This window comes from Frieseomelitta varia, unplaced genomic scaffold (genome assembly GCF_011392965.1).
Source record: "Frieseomelitta varia isolate USP_RPSP 00005682 unplaced genomic scaffold, Fvar_1.2 scaffold_620, whole genome shotgun sequence".
Classification (NCBI taxonomy): domain Eukaryota; kingdom Metazoa; phylum Arthropoda; class Insecta; order Hymenoptera; family Apidae; genus Frieseomelitta; species Frieseomelitta varia.
The window spans coordinates 195231-211727 of record NW_025110391.1 but is presented as its reverse complement, the minus strand read 5'-3'; the positions used below and the strand labels follow the sequence as shown (position 1 = coordinate 211727).

At 37.5% G+C, this 16497-nt stretch overlaps 3 protein-coding genes across 5 annotated transcripts; 2 read left to right on the top strand and 1 right to left on the bottom strand.

Moving 5' to 3' along the window:
- Positions 1 to 69: 69 nt before the first annotated feature.
- On the bottom strand, positions 70 to 5932 carry LOC122534641 (MATH and LRR domain-containing protein PFE0570w-like). Of its 3 annotated transcripts, XM_043665482.1 has the most exons (7): positions 5880 to 5932; positions 4190 to 4561; positions 3884 to 4120; positions 3620 to 3805; positions 769 to 3410; positions 480 to 691; positions 70 to 388 (listed from the first exon to the last, which is right to left on the bottom strand). In XM_043665482.1, exons 1-7 carry the CDS (start codon positions 5902 to 5904, stop codon positions 256 to 258), a joined length of 3807 nt encoding a protein of 1268 aa, XP_043521417.1. In that variant the 5' UTR covers positions 5905 to 5932; the 3' UTR covers positions 70 to 255. The 3 variants fall into 3 exon arrangements, with proteins under 3 accessions (XP_043521417.1, XP_043521415.1, XP_043521416.1); XM_043665480.1 differs by having other exon boundaries at positions 3620 to 4120; XM_043665481.1 differs by lacking the exon at positions 5880 to 5932 and adding an exon at positions 5569 to 5758 and having other exon boundaries at positions 3620 to 4120.
- LOC122534643 (ubiquitin-related modifier 1) lies at positions 5232 to 7414 on the top strand. The gene is made up of 5 exons (XM_043665485.1): positions 5232 to 5430; positions 5516 to 5580; positions 5646 to 5727; positions 6069 to 6117; positions 7175 to 7414. Exons 1-5 carry the CDS (start codon positions 5387 to 5389, stop codon positions 7241 to 7243), a joined length of 309 nt encoding a protein of 102 aa, XP_043521420.1. The 5' UTR covers positions 5232 to 5386; the 3' UTR covers positions 7244 to 7414.
- A 7798-nt stretch (positions 7415 to 15212) lies between these two features.
- On the top strand, positions 15213 to 16283 carry LOC122534645. The gene is made up of 5 exons (XM_043665487.1): positions 15213 to 15343; positions 15381 to 15428; positions 15495 to 15595; positions 15716 to 15827; positions 15968 to 16283. The coding sequence occupies exons 1-5, from the start codon at positions 15250 to 15252 to the stop codon at positions 16033 to 16035; spliced, it is 423 nt and encodes a 140-aa protein (XP_043521422.1). The 5' UTR covers positions 15213 to 15249; the 3' UTR covers positions 16036 to 16283.
- The last annotated feature ends 214 nt before the right edge of the window (positions 16284 to 16497 follow it).

The following is a 16497-nucleotide window of genomic DNA, read 5'->3' as shown; positions in this document are numbered from 1 at the left end:
CACGAAATTTATTTGCTGTTATATTGACCAATGCCGCAAAAATTGAATCATAGTAAAAATAACGTATTTGGTACAATGTAGCATGTATTTTTATTTATATATTTTAACAAAATGTTCATGTATTCCTTATATGCAATGAAATAGAAGAAGTAAATAAGAATTTTTTATGACAATAGTGCAAAACTCGACTTAAAGAAATTAGAATAATGATCTGTACAAGGAAAGAAGCACTTATTTAGAATTGTATAAGTTTCATTAATTCGCATCCACAGAGTGAAGCATATTGAGCATATTTAATATTGCATCAGATCGCGATCTTACTCTTTCCATTTCCATTCGAAATTCTTCAAGTTGAGACTCAATTCGGCGTGCATATGCATGACAACATCTGTAAGCAAATATACATATCATACATATCATCTTACGTATTTTATCTATTATATGTATTGTCTTTACGACAATGTATATAACATAGTTACTTGTTGCATTGCGTAGAAGTAGAACATGTAGGCTCGGGTGTAAGAGATGAAACCTTAATTCGTGGAGGACCATTTATCATATAGGGTGTTTCTTTCTGATATTCAGTTTTACTTAAACCAGCAGAACTATTATTACGGCAATCTCCACATCCTTTTAAAAGATCCATAAGAATTCCTCTTACTCTTTTACCACTCAGTCTTCGTTGTCTCGTCTACATAGAGAAAAAAAGAGTAAAATAACATTTTTGACATATTTGTTAAATTTATAATTATGCTTTAGTTATCTTACTTCAAGCGTTTCACTAGATCGTTTAATTGGGATTAGAGGTTCTTCTTCACCATTATTTGAAAAGCGATTACATGTGTGTTTGTCAGAATGTTCATGATGATTACTTAGTATTGCGTCCGAATGATTATTTGTATTGTCCAAGGATGATTTACACGTACATGAAATATCTCTAATAGGGCTGCAACATCTTGAATGTGGTCTATTATCCGATACATTTTGAATTGAACATCGACACGCATATTTGTTAGTTACATTACTCAGTTCGGCAGTGGTGCTTGGATTGTTTTCATGTAAAGAATTTTTCAAATCTAATGGAAATGTATTTTTGCATGAATTCCTACGAACTTCTTTGCTGTGAAACTTATCTTTACAATGTTTAAAGCTAACATCATGTTTTTGTTTCTCATGACATGAACTACAACTACATTCTTTATCTATGACTTCAATGTGATGCATACAACAGGAATGTAATTTTTCTTGTGAACTCGACGCATTTCTGCATGTCCATTCTTTGTGATGTTTTGAAGAATTACAGTTTTCACAAGAAGGAACACAAATACTTGGGCTGAAAGAATTATTCATATCTCTTTTGTCATTTATATCATCTTCAGAGTAAGATATTTTTGATGAATTTAATGATAAAGAATGACAACATTGAGAAATATCGGATCTATTGAATTTGTTACTTGGAACTTTCTGCTTTTTATTAGTTGAACATACAAGTGGACTTCCGTTAAATCTCGTTTGTGATGCATTTTGCCAATAATGACACATTTTCTGTTCAGATAATTTTTCACAGGCTTCCAGATCATCCTCATTGTCACTTGTAGACTCATGATCTATTTCTTTACCCCAAACACTAATCGTTCCATTTATTTCAGACATTCTTACTTCAAGATTACCTAATAAATATGGACCACATTCTTGAATTCGATTCTTTTCAGTATCTAATCCATCTTTTGTAGGTTCTTCTGCCTGAATTAAAAAACTTCTATTTTTACTATTTTCATCTTCCCTGTATATGAAACATTTTACACTGTCTTCGTGATCGTCTCTCTGTTTTACTTTAGTTTCTACAGGCGTGAAATCATTGATTGACTGATCAATTAAGCTATCTTTATTGACTGATCCCTTTTCTTTTTGTTCAGTGTTTGACACTGTATGTTCCTCAGGATATTTAAATTCTACATCAGATGTATCTTTTCTCTCAGATTCTACTGTTGTATGAGGTATCTTGAAAGGTTGAGTAAATGTAGAAGTACCAAGCATTTCTGTTGCTTTCCTTTTTTTGGAACTTGATGCATGGATTGGAGAATTACATTCTACAGTCGATGGTTGATCTGTGGAATTTTCATTTAATCGTTTTTTGGTGTTTCTTGCTAAGGGACTTTCAGTTTTTGTCTTTCCTTGTATATTTGAAAGTGTTTGCAAAATTCGAGATGAAGTAATAAATGTTCGAGAAAATGGATGTGCTATCTTTCTTGGAGTAGCTCTATCAGTGAGGACAATACTATCATCAGAATTAAGAATTGGAGTCAGATCAGGGAGTTTAATGGATATAGCTGGACTACCAGCACTATCTGCCCATTGATCAATAGAGCTTATTGTAGATGCAACACTACTAGTGGATATTTTATTATTTATTTCTCCTGAACTTACAGTATTTTGATTAGAAACAGGTTCTACAACTGCTTCAGTTTGTACTGATGCAATTTTCGTTTCACACGTTTTATTCTGATCTTTATATTTTACTAAAGATTGTTTTAAAGCATCTAATTCTTGTTTCATTTTCATATTTTCTGCCAATACTTTCTGGTAGGCATCTTGCAAATTAAGAAATTCTGCATCTTTTTGATTAAGCTGACTTTTCAATTCAGTTATTTCAATGTTTTCGACATTCATTTTTTCAGTTACATTGAGTTTTCCAAAATTTCCTGGTTCATCTTGCATTGCGCCGATACTTTCAACGCTTTCAATTTTCAAAGGGTAACTAGTATTGCTGTTATCAATTTCTTGTGCATTGATCATTTCTGCTTCATTATATATTTCAGATTCGTTTGTTTTTTCTTGTCTTTGATCCGGTAATTCTTCTTTTTGTTCGGTATTAGAGGCACCACGCATATATTCTTCATAGCTTAATGTACGTAAATTAATAAATGTGGGCGTTGCCTGGTGACCATTAACTGAAGAAGACTGATTTATACCAAATCTTATGTTTCTCTCTAAAGCATTTTCAATTTGATATTCAATATGATGAGTATTAACATCTACAGAACCATTTCGTTTTTCTAGTTTATCAGAATTTCGCACACGTTTTATATTTTCTGCCAACATTTTCTTGTAGGCACGTTGCAAATTAAAAAATTCTGCATCCCTCTGACTTTGATTTTTGACTGACCCCTGACTTTTCAATTCATTTGATATATCATTGTATTCAGAATCCTTTCGAATGTATTTATATTGATTTCCAATGACTCTATTAAAGCTTTTGTTATTTTCTCCATTCTCTAATATTTGTTCTGTATTGTACATTAGATTATCATTTTCAGTTTCATCACGTTGTAAATCTTGTATCGCTTTTTCAGCATAATCTTTTATAGTTCTATTTGTAACCTTTGTTTTCAATTGTTCAGGATCATTGTCTATAAGTAAAAAGTAAAAATTATTGTTTATAGATAACTTGTTAGCTTTAAAATTTTGGTTATTCATTGATATGGAAGAATGCCATGTTATTTTGTTCAAAGTTGATGAACTATACTTTTTCAATAATAGCAACAAGCAGACATATCTCCCAAATATGAATATCCAAATTGTAATTGGATGTACAATTGCATACGAATATATTTCTTACTTTCAGTTTTTTCATTATGATTTTTATTCATTATAAATTCCTGTTCTTTCATACGCTTTTCCATTGACTTTCTATTTTGTTCTTTTATGTCTTTTATGTATTGCTTCACTTTACTTTCTACATGTTGATACTTCATCATTTGCCTTTTTTGTGCAACAGGATAGAATATTGGATTTTGTTGTATACCTAAATAATTATGCCTAAAAATATTTAAACTATGCCTCTTTTTATTATATGATGAATGAATGTTGTTTTTTAAAGTACTTAGATCTTGTAATGATAAACTTCTTTCCTTATGATGCTGCTTTAATCTATTATTTAAGACAAAGTCATCGGAAACTCTATCAAAACATTCTGGTTCATATTCTGTCTCAATATCTTCGTCGTCATCATTATGCAGTCTCAAAGGATTCTCATCATCATCATCGTCTTCGTCCTCATCTTCTTCATCGTCCAACATTGTATTATCATGCTCATTTTCAAGATCCATTTCTTCCATATCTGTGTACATATATTATGTTCCAATGTAATCTTATTAAATCAAATAATACTTATACGTCATTTACATACCTTCACTATCTACATATTCATCTTCCTCTTCATCATTATATGGATGATTACTGTCTTCACCAGAAGACAACACATAGATACTACCTCCTCCTTGATCATCAGTAGGATAAGGACTTCGACTGTGGTCTTCCTCTATTGGGATTCTGTCCGGCTCTTTTGTATTATTGATATCCGAATCTTCGCGCTTTGACGGTGAAGATACGCTAATATACGTTGGCATTTCTTCATCTTCTAACATCAGTTGCTCCGTCTCATTGTTCAACATGCTTGTTTCATTTTTCAATTGTTCTTTATTGTGATTTTCCGCATGTATTTTCGCCTCGGCTTTCTCCGAAGTATGTTCGTTTTTTCCCGACATTGTGGAAATTGATACTGAACAGGGCAAACGTATCGCAATTATATAGAATCGCACGATGACGAAAAGTTCGAAATAAATCGCAAACCCGCAACGAACGCGCGCTATTTCGTTCTTTGGATATTTAACGCCTGCGATTTCACTTTCCCGACGACCGCCATTACAGCTGCCGCTGATCGCACCTGCACTTCAGTTCATCTTCGACATTCTACATTTTTGTCAAATGTAACTTTTTTTATTCTGTCCGACAACAATTACATTCTCAAATATTATTTTTAATTAACAAACTTTATTTTACTATCGACTGATGTTTTAATCATACGCGACGAAACCTTCGCCACGCAACTCATAATTATCAAGACTAATGACCCGCGAATACACAGGGATGTACTTTGTGTTGGATTCAAGAGGTACATATCTGTTTTACGTTGTATTTAATATAATTTTTTTTTTTTTAATACTGATATATATTACTACTAATGTCAATAATAAATTTGTGTTGTTTGTGACAAATAATTGATAAAACAATTATTTCTTTCGAATTTTACGTAATGATATCAAATCGTCAATCAATTGTGCAAAATTTCTGCAAATTCTAAAATATTTAAGAGAGAGAAATATAATTTCTTTTTTTTTAAATCTTGAATTTGGAAATTCGTGTTTTGCAACATGTATACACCACTGATTAGTTGAATACGAGGAACATGGAATCGGACTGTAACGTCGTTTATGTTGTTTCCATGCGCAGTGAACGATATTTCGTCTGAAATTAGGTAGCAATAATTGGCAGTATTTACAAAAGACTTTAGAAACGCAATTTAGAGAAGAAGTGAAGAAAAAGCATGTCTATCGAAAGTAACGGAATTTCAGTGATCATCGAACTTGGGTAATGTCAAATCGATACCTAACCTAACCTGATTTAATGACGATAACGATATATGTAGATCAAATTATTCGGTGAATAATTTCAGAGGCGGGGCGGAATTGCTCTTTGACAAAAGGAAAAAACACTCGGTGAACTTACCGGGAAGCGACTGTAAGTTCTATAAAATTTTTCTGTGTGAAATCTTGATGTCAGATTCGTGACATGAAATTTTGCAGGGACTATACAGAAGCTACTTTTTTGGATGAAAGATAACCTCTTGAAAGAACGACCGGAACTTTTCATGCAGGACGACACCGTGTAAGTTATTAAATCATGTCATAAAATATTAGCGCCAAGAATAACCCAAGTAACAGTTTACAATGTCGTATGAATTGATACTCAAAACACAGTATGGCTCTTCAGTAACACACGCGATTGTATCACTGTATTATCATATCAATTCGACTTACCAATTCTAGCATGTACAATCAACATGGCGGCTTGCGACTTCCACAATGTTACTTGAGAGGGCGGCACAATTCAGATTAAGTTACATGCTCTAAATTCATTCAGTGCATAAAATTCGCATGTTGAATTTTAGATCAACAACAAATCTCTAATATATCATATCTATTTCATACACTATTTTATATTTGCAGACGACCGGGAATTTTGGTCCTCATAAACGACACCGATTGGGAGTTGTTGGTAAATCATGAAATTATATTTTATTACAATTTAAACAATTTTTCCCAATAATATTTTAAATTAGTAGACTGAGCATTTTCTTTTTTCACTGTGAATGCGCATATGCGATAAATTTTCACATTTACACGAGAGAGACTATAAAAAATACGCGATTCGCATGGAGCAGTAATCGCGTTGGACGTAATCGAGATGGGGTGAGACACCCGTTTGGGAACGATAATTGACAAATGTCCAGTGAAAGTATTCCGTCGCGGAATTTTTTGCGAACCGCATAATCAATCTACGGTGTGCTTGGTTTTAAGTGCAGCCTGAGGACAGGAAATAAGAGAACATCCGACGGTGAAAGGGTGCAAATGATCTTGAAGGCTTGCCACACCCACGGCAGAATTATCATTTTAAACACTAATCGTACAGGCACTTCACCTATTCTTCGTAACCGGTTATTTGAACTGCTTTTTACTTGTGATCAGAGCTGAGGTCCTAGGCAGAGAGCTTTAGAAAAAGAAGTAAATTTGTCGTTGTTTTTACTGGTCAAATGAATTTTCCTCAGTAAAAAAAAAAAAAAAAAAAAAAAAAAATTGAAAAAAATTGATTACTCAGATAATATAAGAATTTACATAAAGTTAGATGAACAAAAGAAATAACAATGAATGTACAATTTTGAATTTTATATTGAAACCGGTTAAATTTGTAAATGTTAAATTTGTAAATGTACAAAACACGACTGCTATTAGGCTCTGTTTCCTGAAGCATGTTCGAGGAAAGAAAGAAAGGAGGAGTTGCGTTAGCTGCAGGGGAGTTTGAGAACAGATGCGGAAAGGATGATAGCTTCAGCCATTATTATGATAATACCGACGTTTCTTGGGGCTTCGACTATACTGCCACTTCTTGTCCTGTTTTCTTTTCGTGCCATTCTTACACCACTTGCATATATGTCTGTTCTCTTGCCGTTTCATTTTCGCCGTTTTGATACCCTTTTTTTCGTTTTCTTTATTACTTACGTTGTAAGAAATGAAGAAGCTATATCCGATAATGGCAATTTCATTAAAATTTTCAGGGTGAGGGTAATTACAAAATAAACTCAGGCGACACGATAATGTTCATATCCACTTTACACGGAGGATAAGACGCAAGAGAAAAACGGCAGCCCGATGAAGAGGAAATCAAATATGATGGCACGCGATCTGATTCGATTGCTGAGCGAAATTGATGCTTATTTGTGTAAGGTGTGCGCGCACGTGCACATTGTCAGAAAATAAAATGCTCATTCGCACGACGTACGTCTGGGATGTTCCAAGTAACGACTATGATATTACGGCTGACACTTTGGCCGTTTTCCAAGGATCCTTTGGTATTATTGCCTCTTCTCTTTCTTACCAGTCTTTTCTCGCTACATAGCCAATAGGCCATATCCTGTTCCCCCGTTCCCACTAGCGGCGACGCGACTCGTCTACCTCGGGTACTTAGTTCTTACCGTTCTCGTGCTGGTATACAGCTTCGCGTGTAATTAACGTTGCAGAAGGCGGAACAAGGAAAGAGAAAGATAAAGCGGTTGTAACTTGGACAGTAAGCGCTTGTTTACTATACGTGTATCAATTTGTTTCGAAGGGTGTTGTAGATTCTTGCCTTCAAACTTTCCTTCTTGTTGACTTTGATAAAAAAGAAAAGAGGAGGGAAAGAAGCGAAAGAAAGGAGGAATCAGCTTCCGGTAGCTGCGTCGGAAAATTAGTTTCAAAGCGGAGATTGCGCGCGTGCGTCGTGATCAGTTCACATCGAGATTTAGTTGTTGGCCCCTGGAAGCTCTATTAAAAGTAACGATCGTACTTCCAGCGTGATAGAAAGAAGGAAGAAAGATAAATAGAGAACGAGAGAGCGGTAGTAAGAAGGAGATCTTTTCATGGAAAAAATGAGAAAACTTGGGTGAAACTTCCTCTTCTGTATAATTAATTACCGGTGGTAGTAGTTCTTTACAGTACACGATAAAGATCGTATTGAAGGTTTTTCAACTTGCCCGACCGAGTGAAGTTAATCAAGCCTGCTACTAGCCTGCCGCGATGTCTGCGATTCTCCCCTTTTGCTCATCGATCGACCGTGCTTTTCAGCGTCGTGCCCTGCGTTCCGTTTAAACGTGATACGCGCGAGGGCAGCGACACGTCTCTGAACTAGATTTCCGCGATATCGGAGCCAATCAGCCATCGATGGAGGTCGATAGACGAGTCGCTTCATCATGCAATAAACTAACGAGAAACAACGCCGCCAATTAATCACAAGCCCGCATCGCGCGGTGAAATTCGACGAAAACGGTCTAACGATCATCGACTCCTCCAGTTGGAGGGCCAATCGACGTTACGGCTCGAAAATTTCGAGCTAGTCAATCGTTAATTGTAAACGAGAAACTTTCGATCGGTCTCGACTTTCGACAGACTGTTTTTCATACGTCGAAACTTTTGTACACAATATTTGTATAAATTGAAAGGATACTCATTCTTGCGATGATTCTTATAAATTCCAACGAGTTTATATATTTGCTTTCAATAAATTACAAATTTAAGCACATTTCGTTAGTTTGTATTTCCAATTGTTTTGGGTCATTGGAAATTATAACAATTATTCTAATAATATATATGGAATGATATGTATTATTATATTGATGATATATATTATTATTATAACAATTGTTATAATAATATATATGGAATGATATATATTATTATATGGATGATATATATAGAAATTATAACAATTGTTATAATAATATATATGGAATGATATATATTATTATATGGATGATATATATATAGAAATTATAACAATTGTTATAATAATACATATGGAATGATATATTATATATTATTATATGGATGATATATATGGAAATTATAACAATTGTTATAATAATATTATACTAATATATTATATCAGTTTTAGAATTTTTAATTTAATTGAATTCCATAACTAATTTCCATCGCTGGATAAAATCAAAAATTCTAAATTTCAATTGTTGAGAGACAACTCGTTAATTTGTGCTCGAAAGATTTGGCGCGCAAATTCATCTTTCCAGCTGCTTCAACTAGTTTCATTTTTCTTTCCTTTTTAGGTATCTGTATAATGTTGGCGTGAGTGGATTCGTGTGTCGTTTGTGCCACTGCGTATCTGTATTTTGCGCACGAATACAATGCATTTTGAAGCGTGGAGATACGAAACGCATCCCCCTGTGAAACCAAGTGTCCCGATCGCTAATGGTTCGGCAGGGTTGGATGGTCCAGTGATTAATTGTGTCAGCCATGATTACATTACAGAGGATTCAGATCCACTATATTATATACGATCGTGCATGCGTGTAGCTCGCGGCCAGTCCGTAACACGTGCGTCGAACGCACTTGTGCGTGTTAGCCGGATGTCGGAGGAGTAAGCAACGTGTCCACCCAACTAACTGATCGCGTCGCAGAAACGCGCCAGGGTAACGTTCGATGACACTGCTAATATGCAATTCTGTATCATCTATATATATATATATATATATTCCATAATGTGTTATATATTGATATAGAATAATAATCTCTCGAATGGCCAGAAGAAGTCGGACTGAAGAAAAAGCGAGGAAGATTCTGGTCAATTGACAATACATTGATATACATAATTCTGCATCGTTTAATATGCAAAAGAACGAAGAAGATTCTGGTCAGTCCGATAATATTGATGTACATAATTCTACATCGTTTAATACGCCGTGGTAATTGATTGCAAGGTAATAATTAACCATTTTCCCTGAAATCTACACATAAATTCGATCGGGGCTGTTAAGTGCTACTGAATAACGATGTAATTTGTTAATTGATGTCCCAATTAATCTTGATACCTCAATTTGTGACTATTAAATTCGGTAACGTCGTGGCCGCATAAATAATTCCGCAAGAGGTGGAACTGCTTCTCGATAATAATTCGGCCGCGCGGGGCCGGCATTATTCTAACGAGTTCCAAGTTTGAAAAAAAGACGATAAAGGGGAGTGAAAGAAGTAATTACAGTTGGGACGGAAGGCTTTAACGTCGCGTCGATTCATTTGTGACTTGGCTCTCATTAGTGGCTTAATTTCCGCGCGGGATGCTCTCTGACGAAATTTTCGAAATTTCTCCGTCGATGCCAGACGATGAAATTCGTATTTTAATCGTCCGCTCGAAGGAATTAGGGTGGGAGTCGCGGATCATTTTGGAATCAGACTTCTCTGGCCTCTCTGTGGGCCATCCGCGAAGATGAAATCGGGCAAGTTGGTATCGTGGCGAATTAAAGTTCTACGTCGCTCCGCTAACGGTTGTTTCACTTTGAAAACGTACGTATAATTTCTGTTATCTCCGCGCGCCGTCGTGCCACGAAATATAAAATAATAAAGGCCAGGGTGAACGCGAAGCGACCAAGAACTTCGGCTATTACAATGAAACAGTTCCGCGCAAACGCGTCTTCAACTTTTAACGGCTCGCCCTCGTTTTCTTTTGTGCCCTCTCTCTCTCACTCTCTCTCTCTCTCTCTCTCTCTCTCTCTCTCTCTCTCTCTCTTTCTTTCTCTCCTTTCCTTTCCGGTCTACGAGCCCCTTGCGCTGCTCATTTCCCTATCGCGAATTTATTTCTCCCAGCGATCGTATTCAATTGTGTTTGGAAAGGGAATCGGCCAGAAAGAGGGGATAAAAAATAATTGCCTAGAAGTATATTGGTTTGTAACGAGATTCAGATACTCAATAACTTTTAACTTTTTTCTCCGTTCTTCCTTCTTTTTCTTCCGTCTGCGTGTGTACTGTCTATATACAAGGTGTTTCGGCAATTGTTTGTTAATATAAATAAATCATTGTTTTGAATGTTGGTTATTATATATAGTTATCATTAGAGGGTTGTTTAGAATATTTATCATGATATACAGTAGATGAAGCAAATTTCTATTTAGGTTCCATTTCTGTAGCTATATTTATGAGAGTTTAAAACTCCATAATTTGTTGTTGATAAATAAATCATTGTTTCAAATGTTGGTTATTATATAATTATCACTAGAGGGTTGTTTTTATGCATATAAATATTTAGAATATTTATCATGATATACAGTAGATGAAGCAAATTTCTATTTAGGTTCCATTTCTGTAGCTATATTTATGAGAGTTTAAAACTCCATAATTTCTTGTTGATAAATAAATCATTGTTTCAAATGTTGGTTATTATATAATTATCACTAGAGGGTTGTTTTTATGCATATAAATATTTAGAATATTTATCATGATATACAGTAGATGAAGCAAATTTCTATTTAGGTTCCATTTCTGTAGCTATATTTATGAGAGTTTAAAACTCCATAATTTCTTGTTGATAAATAAATCATTGTTTCAAATGTTGGTTATTATATAATTATCACTAGAGGGTTGTTTTTATGCATGTAAATATTTAGAATATTTATTATGATACACAGTAGATGAAGCAAATTTCTACTTGAATTTGGCAAATTTATAGGCTTCGTTGAGATTAATGATTGATTATTATCAATAATTACACAGAGCCACGAAGTCGAAAATCATTGTACTTTATTAATTTACTTAATGTTCCTTCCAATTGCTAATAAATGCTCCAAATAACACTATATTTTTTTATTTGTTTGATTTTTTCTGTGTGTCAATTTAATAAAAACCATCTCGGAACATCCTGTACGTACATACATGCATTTTTCCCTCTTGTTGAAAATTGCTAAGTGCTTAGCCGCATAATTACATTCAGCCAGTTCCCCAGCGAGCACCATATTTATTTCAGTTCACCACCGTCTCGCCATTAAGGTACTAATCCACTTAATTTCTTCCTAGCCTCGGGTTAGGTCTCTGCTGCTCTGTTTTTTGTATATTTCGATGCCTCCTCCGCGCGCAGGTACATTGCAATTAAGTTCTCGCGACCGAAATAAAGCCCGGCGAAATCCTCTTTCCTTTTTTGCCAGCACGCGGGAATAAACGTTGCCAAATAAGAAAGTAACGTGTTAAGTGTCGGGGACGAGATGACTGCGCGGTTTTAAAGGACTCTTCTTTCTTTTTTTTTCTTTTTTTCAAGCCGTCGTTTCGGCCCGTTAAAATGATTAATTTCACCCTGTGATTATGTCGTTCGTGGAGGGTGGAAAAAAAGAAGCCGCGTAACACCGCCGTGTCGCGTTGATGTCTTCGTTCGTGGTATGCATACCGTCCCTTCTTTTCCGGTGTAATATTTCACCGACCCTGATAATTTGCGCAACGGCGGATCCGTTATCGATTTTCCCGCGGCAAAGTGGCTGTAAGTAGTTCGTGGTCGTGCATGGTCGGACGTTTTCCAACGGCAGAGTCGAGGGAAGAGATTGTTTGAAGGGTCCAGCCGCTTTAAAATTGCACGCTCGCTGTCAGTCAAACGACATTGTCCAACGGCGCGTAGGTCCGATATTTCCTTTCCGATTGATTCAATTCCAAGTGCAATTGAACATACCAATTACTGCCAATTAGCAGAAGTATCTTACAAGTAGATTCGAATCTTTCAAGACGTAATATATCATAAGTGTTAGTGTCACAATTTCTGCACAGATTTTCGGAGAACGTTTCTGTTTCTCAATACTGGAAAACAATTGGGAAACTGGGAATATTAGGTGAACGATTTTTCTTAAGACTCGAAAGCAGCTCGATGAAAATGAATACGCTTCTATCTGTCGATTAGGGCAACGATGACGAAAGATCGGATCGAGATTCGTTTCACTTCTTTTTCTCTGCCTCTTTCATTCAACAATGGAAACGGAGAAAATCTCGTGTGGATAACGCACATCTGTTGTTCGCGTTTGGCTCCGATGCCAAAATCATCCGAAGAGAAACGAGCCTCATCGGCCTACATCGTTTTTTCACTTGGCCAGCCCCGTTTGCTTGGCCACCCCCTGATCGACGCTCTAACGTCGAGGCACTTTTCTTCGCCGAGAGATCTCCGCTCCCTTTCAGTTCTCTTCCTCTCCGCTTTTCTTCGTGCCAATGTCTCCGAGACGCGGGCCATCAGCATAAAACGCGCGGTTTTATGAGCCGTAGCGAGTAGACGATCTCGTGTTACATCTTCCTCAAATGATCCCTCTTGTTGCCTCCTCTCTACAATCGTCCTCGCGCTGGTATTTCTCCCTGGTTTCATCGGCGAAATTTTGGACGACGTGGCCGTTGTTACTTACAGTCCTCTGCCCATTCCCTATGTATTTCTTTTGACGTCCCTCGTGCCTTTGCTCGTACATCACCGGCAAGTTTTTCGTCTCTCTGCAAGTTCTTCTTACCTCTGCGAGTCTTATCGCCAGTTGTTCCGAGCGTGAACTGCATCGTATTCCGGTATTACGAGTAATTTTAATTTCAATCGCGAGGTAATAAAGCCATAAACCGAATGACCGGAGTAAATGGCGGATCGTGGCTCGTATAAAATCGTCTCGCAGAGATGAAGCTGCAGGCGGCGCGCGTAGGTTGACAATCACGCGTATTCATGAAAATGAGATTTTATTACGGGCGGGTTATACGTAGCCGCTCTAGGACAAAACGATCATCTCGCCGTGGGGTTAATATAAAAATTATGCACGCGGTAATGATGTCACGTCACGCGTGTATCCGCGCAGTAAATCGTGCTTTTATAGGGTTTACCGCAACAATATTACGGGAAATTATTTGACCAACGTTGGGTTTATGGGAGTCACCTCGACTGTCGTAAAATGGCAGCCCAACACATGGCGCGTAAACTCGCCTTAATTCGACCTATAAAGAAAAGCGTTTGCGTCAAGTGCAGTCGGCGAATCTGTTTCCCTTTTTCTTCGTGTCCTGTCCGCGTTCTATACAAAACAGGCGAGGCAAATGAATCTCGCGAAACTTGATATCCCTGAATTTCGGTTCTTAGTAGATCCCTTCTAGCATTTACTCCAGACTACTAATCGATTTTCAATTTGAACAACTTGCTAACGAAGCTGTGTAATCAACATTTTACAAGAGCTCGTAGAATAAAAGGTACATCAGTAAAGGAATGTGTCTTTCAATTGAAATAAGTTTTATCAGGGACATTACTCATGAAGAAAAATAAAATAATAATACGTTTACATAACTCGGGTGTGGATTTCAAATATCAAGAAATAACACAGTGTGTTGCTTGTTAAGAAAGAGAGCGTTCAAATTCACTTGATCTTTGTTGATCTCAGTTTTTATTACAGGCTGCAGCATTTCGCAATAGTGATTGACGAGAAGAAGAAAGACCCGGGTCTTTAACTCTTTATCCTCGACGGACTCTATATACGGATGCGGCGAGTTCTTTTAAAAGTTCACGCTATTAAGAATTAAGGAGTCCGTTCGGTTCATTAAGAACATTGTGTTTACCAAGAGAGACTGGGAGTAAGAGTTTGCCGATGGTAATAACGGTTCACCTGTGTGTACGGCCATGAAGAATCGCCTGGTGTTCATTGACGTGGAAGGAAAAGTAGAATTGAACGTTGAAAGAGAACGAGGAAGGGTGGCGGCGGGGAGGAGAGTAGAAGTGAAAGAAGAGAAGAAAAAGAGAATTCCTTCCCCCAATATCTTTCCATCTCCCGTCGAATGCACAACCCTGGCAAATTGGAAGGAATATACTCTTCTTCACTTTCTTTGGAATCGAGCGGAACGAGAGGGATGAGAACGAGGAGGAGAGAGGACTGGATTGCACAATGCACGAGATTTCGTCCAGTCCATCGAGAGTCCCATCGCGTCCCCATAGGCAGCTATTAGGGCGTGGGGCTGCTGGGAAGGGTGTCCCGCAGGATGGCTGGATAGCTGGATGGTTTGGAAAGCTGAGAAGGGGACGAGGAAGGTGGATAATTTGTCCGGCATCTACCTCTCCACCCTCTGCAGCTGTCTCCTTGTCCCGTTGGTTCCCTCCCCTTCCAAAAGCTTCGGGCTTCGTCTCGCTCGAGACGTAGCTGGCCAAAAGAACGGGAACAACTGTACGCCGCTGACCCGAATCCTAACGAGGTGCCTACGTCTATTTTACTCGGGGCTTACAGTCGGTTCTGATAGGCGTGCAGAGTGCGTGCATGCCTATAGTACACTTTAACCCTTGAACAAAGGTAACACTTATACTAAGCAGTGTTTGAAATTGTCATTCTATTAGGATAATATGATTTTATATCTAATTAGGGGCACGGAACTCGACATCAAGGAATCAGATGTCTCCAGCACATGGGTGACTAATAGCTCAAAACCGGATTTTACGTGATCTACTCTGTTGGAATACGTACGAAACTCAGGCAACGTACGCTGGTCGTTTGTACGCCCTTATCCGACCTATCGAGGACTGTAAGTTTGAAGAGATAGGTAGTTTCCGGGTGACGATGTTTCAGCGCGTAAAACAAATCCTCTTAGTTGGCAGGGGTTCGCAAATGCGCAACGTTTACCAATGTGTCGTTTTAAAGCGCCTTCCAACAGAGGTTTATGGAGAAGACAGCGGAGCCGCTGCGACGACGGTAAGGACACTCCACGGAGGTTTATGGAGAGGAGAATTAGGAGAAGAGGAATAGGAGCGAAAAACCAAGTTACGGCGGTAGCCATCAAGCTGACTTCTTACTTTGGTAATACCCTTCTAGTGGCTGCTTTCACATAACTGCGTCTTCTGCGTGGCTTCTGCAGAAGGGAGAGGCTGGCAAATGATACCGCGGAGAAAGAGACGTGCCGAGGAACGGAGGGAGATGAAACAAGGTCCGGGGAGTATCTAGCAATTTGTATGTACAGTAAGCCTCTGTAATTGCCAGGCCACCTATCTACCCCCTACGAACTGCGCGCACCGAAACCCCTCGATGTTTCTGCTCTGCTCGCAATTTACATATTATAATTTATAGGTCAAAGATATCGGCTTGCCGGGGATGCTGTCGACGTTGTTGTACTCTCTGGAGAGACGCGAGCGTGACAACGCGATTTTTGATCGTAATTCCGCTTTAATGGCGGCCTGTTTCGTAGATTAGAATATTAAATAACGAAATACCGCAACGGGATTGAAAGTTGAGGCAACGTCGAATCTAATTTGAAGGAATCGTAATGAGGAATCCCATTTCGCTTGAAGCAATATACACTGAATTAACAGCGGGACAGAAGTGTTTGGTTAATAGAATTTTCGAGTAATAAAGCAGTCATTAAATGAAATTCAAGTGGAGATTAAGAAAATTGTCTGTTTCGTTTTTGGTTGTTGAATCGCCTAATTTTTTAAAATGAAACGTTTGCTGTTTCAGTTTGTGTAAACAGCTTTAGTCGAACTGATGATTTATTATTAATTAAGCACAATGTTTTACATGTTCCATCAGTATTTTTCCAGTAAAATCTCGCGTCTCGTGTTTCAGTAGAAGAAACAAGGATGTATTCTGCATGAAAATAC